Raw genomic sequence first — 5,093 nt, forward strand, 5'->3', positions numbered from 1 at the left:
TTTCTCTCTTCTCTCGATCTCTTCTCCCCCAAGGGAGGACTGTATATCGATAATATTAACGCAGAAATCAATTAACCAATCACTAGTAAGGTAGGCGTTCCAATAATCCAGAAATTTATCAATATATCTTCTAGAGTACGATAAGTAGAATCTTAGTAAGTTTGTTTGTTTGTTTGTTTGTTTCATTTAACGCCTTTTTCAACAGTATTTCAGTCATATAGGCGGGTAGTTTCCTAACCATCGGTCCTGGAGAGTTACACCAGTACTAAACTACCTACCTCCGCGCTAAACTACCAAAGCATCTCCCGGGGATCGAACCCACGCCAGAGAGGTAACTGGATTAGAAGTCATCGACTCTAACCCCTCGACCACGGAGGCGGTCTAGTAGAATCTTAAAACCAATTACAACAATAACAATAAGTGCAGATGTTACTTTAAAGGCATATTGTTACACATGCTTACTATAAAACCTTACAAAATAAATTAGTGTAATTTAGCCTGTGTATCACTGGACGCTCTCAATATACAAATTAAAAAAAAAATATAAAAAGAAAGAAGAAGAAAAAAACGAACAAAACATACAAACATTCCTGAAAATGACTGTACAGTATTACATGTATTAAGGAATGAAATATTAAATATTAAAAGCTATTACTTACTAGGGCAGGATTGGTTATTACAAGTACTATTATCAACATCAACATCCCCTTTATCACAATTAGATGCACCGTTGCCTTCTATGCGAAGAGAGCACTCCCTCGTTCTTGATTGACTTCCGGAATCACAACTTAAACTGCATGTGCTCCATGGTGACCACGACGCCCAAGTATAGTTAGCTTTAAACCAAAGTACAGATGATTGTGAATTAAATCAGTTTTTAAATGAAATTTCGTTATAACTGTACTGAATAAATATGAAACTAACCCTTTATAATATACGACTTAACTATGCGTGATTCTGATCACATTTTCACATTTTTTTATTTTGTTCTTTTTACATGAGTTTACAATGGAATGTGTTCATAATAGACGCCACATTCTTCTCTTTATATAATTCTCATCATTTAAAATGTTATTTCTAAAGTTTTGATTACTATCCTTTGTATTTTATATTGTCACCAGGCCCCGTGTTCACTAAGATAAGATCTGGATCAGGATCAAGTGATCCTGGTTTTATTTTCACTGTTTAATGTTACTAAAATTATTTGTGTCTTGTTGATTTAAATTGTAAATATTCAAAATGTCAAAATATGCTGATTTGCAAAGAAAACTAACTTTTTTGGGATAAAATCATCAAATAACAAGACAAATACAAAAATATTTGGATCAAAATAAGGATCAGTTTTAGGATCAGGATCAATATTTGGATCAACTGTAAAATACCCATATCTTGCAAAATTAACAATTAATTTATTCTAAAATTTCATATACTTGCTTTTCAAGTCCAGTTTTATCAAATTTATAATAAGATATTTATCTATGAGGATTAACAATCAAGAATATTAGGGTTTTTATAAATTTGATCCTGATCTTGATCCTGATCCTTAAATCTTTGTGAACACGGGGCCAGAATATCTAACATCAATATTATCAGTGCTCACAGGTCAAAAGTGTTACTTACTAGGAACGTATGATAATATATATTCTTACTTTTTACACATTCTGTTACATGGCTCCATTGCCCGTTGTCAAGACATTCAGCTACCGGTTTTTGACCGTCGTTTTTTGGTTCGTATCCGGGATTACACATGTAACGAATCATGTTTCCAACTCCCCTTAGATTCCCAAGAACTGCACCATTTTTAGGGGCCGTAGTGTTGATACATTCTTAAATCATAACAAACAAGAACTTATGAAGTAAAATGTAATTTATATTGATTGTATATATATATTCAAAAAATCGCATGATAATTATTGTAAAATAAAAAAAGAGAAGTAAAACAACAAATAATTTGAGGGGAATAATTATAGCCCGCGACATTTTGTTCCTCATCAACGGTCTCACATAATATCGCGGCGAGTAATAGCCGCATTTTTTTCAAAGAGGCATTTTAACGCATAACAAGTCGCGGCCTTTTGCTCAAACACGGATTTTTACAAGGTATGCATGAAACGAAAATATCGCAGATTTTAATGGGCGCAATTGGCTACCTAAAATAGGCATATGTTTTTTTTTGTGTGTCTTAGTCTACTATGTAGACAGAAAGTGTCACCCTTCCCTTCGTAAACATGGCTTTTTACGACAGAGTGAGACAGAAAAAAAGAGTTTCTATCAGCCGCGACTTTTATACAATTTTTCCCGACACATTTTTTCTCGCGCCCGGGACATTTTTAAGTTTTTCGCAAAATAACCCGGGAAAGGGGTCAAAAATAATTTTTAAACAGTAAGAAACTTAAAAATTCACAAACAGTTTAAAATTGTTGTTATTCGATTTTTTTTTTTTGTGCCCATCTAAAATTTTAAATCCCGATTTTTGAGCCCCGGAAAGGGCTTGATTAAAAAGGTTTATCAATTAAAACAGATCACGTTTTTAAACGTTATAAAAACTTTTATTGGGGGAATTTGGGTCTTTCCACTTTTTTAGGGGCATAATAATAAAATTTGATTTCATTTCTACTTGATTTCGATACGCTTGTTTCAAAATACCTAAATACATCTAATAAAATAGCTAACTCACGAAAAAATCACTTAACAACAAAATAAGTTAAAGCTTGCTCACCTGCTGAAGCTAAGAAATGCATAGATTCCGGTAATTCGAACCTATTCAGTCGCCTATTACGAAACGGGGTGCAATTCTGATGTTCAACCCTTAAAAGCAACCCATCAGCCACAAGTGGGAAACAATGGAAATTAAATATGTATAATAATCGTGTAATGATAAATATTTACCTTTTATTTTACACATTCCCCCTTGAGAACTTGTTGATTCACAGACCTGCCCGTAAGCACAACCGTCTTGACAAGGACTCTAAAATCAGACAAATTGATTATTCAAAGCATTTAAAATATATCTAGCAAAGTTTCATCTAAAGCATGTGTTTTAAAAAATGTCTAAAATCAAGAGTAATAAAGGTTTATTTACATTGTTATTGTAGCAGATTTTCTAAACATTTTCCTTTTAATTTTCTTTTAACTTTTACTACATTGAAGACAACAAAATTCACTTTTAAATTCAGATTTTATTTTTCACTTTGACATCCAATTATACTTTTTAATCACCTTTTAACGACATTTTTTAACACTTCTGCACTTCACTTCTACTTCGTTTACACTTTTGCGCTTCTACCAAAATAAAGATTGTAATTCACTAAATTAATATAGTGTTGCTTCCCGCCAATTTAAAGAGTCATGAATATCATGATATGGAGTAATTCATAAGTGAAATAAATTCCCGCCATTACCAAAATACACAATTCATAAGTTTTGGAGTAAAAGAAATAGAATATTTTCCTGCCAAATACAAACAGGCATAATTCTCATGATTAGGAGTAAAACAAAATCGTGTAATTCATGACAGTTATGCTCGTTGACGAATTCTAAACCCTTTTATTAAGAAAACAAGGTGAAAATAATTCGTTTCTTTGCAATGATATTAAAAAGTTAAGGGAAGGTTCAAAAGCATGTATTTGTATATTTTCAACACAATTTCAAAACAGTTAGAAATATGTCCATAGGATGCGGTTGCCCCCACATTGAACTGTCTAGTGACATACAGCAGGATAGCATATATTTGCCTGCAAAGTTTATTGACTCTAGCTGAAGCACTTTTAGAGATACAAATGACACGGCATGAAAATTGATAAAAGAACGAACGGTTGAAACCAAATCTTAATCCCTGAAGTAGAAAAATTAAATAATATAAATTTGGCTGAAGTAGAAACATTAAATAATATAAATTTGGCAAGGTTAAGATTTTATTTCTGAAATAAATATAACATAAATTAAAAATAATAAATCACATGAAGCGTGACAACATTAAAGCTAAAATTGTTTTCACCCAACAATACATGTTAGGATGATGTCATTTGTAATACACATACACTTTATAATGCATTCAGTTTATTCATAATTTCATTTATTTCTATTGTTATTATTATTATTATTATTATTATTATTTATTATTATTATTTGCAATTTACATATGTTTTATTCGAAGTTTGAAAACAAATTAATAAGAAATATGTCATCTGTGTACTATAAGCATTCGAATTTATTGATATATGCATTTTAGACGTGATGCCTATATTGATTTTTTTTTCAACAAGTGAATATATGGTTTTGGAATTTTACGAAGAGTAACAGATGGTAAAGAAGAATTTGTAAGGATACGGTTAACAAAGAAATGTAAACTATAACATACTTTCGTCACGTTGATGTTGTCTTTTTTAACATAGACACACTCGCCGGGAATTGGCTGCTCCGTTTCTGAAGTAAGGAACAGCTCACATCCGTTGATTTGATTTCTATAGTTAAGGGAACTGCAGTGGCCCCGTGCACCACACTCTACCACACATTGTTCGATAGATATTCCAATTATAAACTGAAATCTGTCTTTGTCAGATTTACACCAATTTTCGTAGGTTACAAAATACTCTAATTCAAAATTGTTGATATTCACATTTACTGCAGCAATAACTGTTTGAAAAACAAGCAATGAAATCAATTCGCATTTCATCATTTTCAAAAACATTTTAATACAATGTAATTTGAAAAACACATCTTGATCACAGGTATTCCACTATGCCTAATCCAACAGAAATGTTTGACACTGAATAATAGTTCAATGCAGTAGCATAGCAACATGAATGCTTTAGTATTCAAATTATTAATCCTACAGTCCTCGAAATAGGAACGACAATTTCATTTATGCAAAACAGGGAAACAAATACCTGTACAGAGTGCCTTTTGTTTGCAGCCAACTACTTTTGCATTATTAATGAAACATTACATTGGAAGCTTTTATGTGTAATGCAATTTTTATGTATTTTCATTGTCAACTAAATTACACATCCCAAACATTAATACATAAAAAGGACGGCAAAAAGCACGTTGACTCTAACGTTTTTAAAAGTAATTTTAATAAAATGCGAAAT

At 31.6% G+C, this 5,093-nt stretch overlaps 1 protein-coding gene across 1 annotated transcript; it reads right to left on the reverse strand.

The window, feature by feature from the left end:
* Positions 1-651: 651 nt before the first annotated feature.
* Positions 652-4,760, reverse strand: LOC132748045 (coadhesin-like). Its single transcript, XM_060737591.1, has 4 exons — positions 4,361-4,760; positions 2,890-2,968; positions 1,650-1,826; positions 652-836 (listed from the first exon to the last, which is right to left on the reverse strand). Exons 1-4 carry the CDS (start codon positions 4,688-4,690, stop codon positions 652-654), a joined length of 771 nt encoding a protein of 256 aa, XP_060593574.1. The 5' UTR covers positions 4,691-4,760.
* Positions 4,761-5,093: the final 333 nt, after the last annotated feature.

The sequence above is a fragment of the Ruditapes philippinarum genome, unplaced genomic scaffold, assembly GCF_026571515.1.
Source record: "Ruditapes philippinarum isolate M1 unplaced genomic scaffold, ASM2657151v2 ctg14686_1_1_1_1, whole genome shotgun sequence".
Taxonomy (NCBI): Eukaryota; Metazoa; Mollusca; class Bivalvia; order Venerida; family Veneridae; genus Ruditapes; species Ruditapes philippinarum.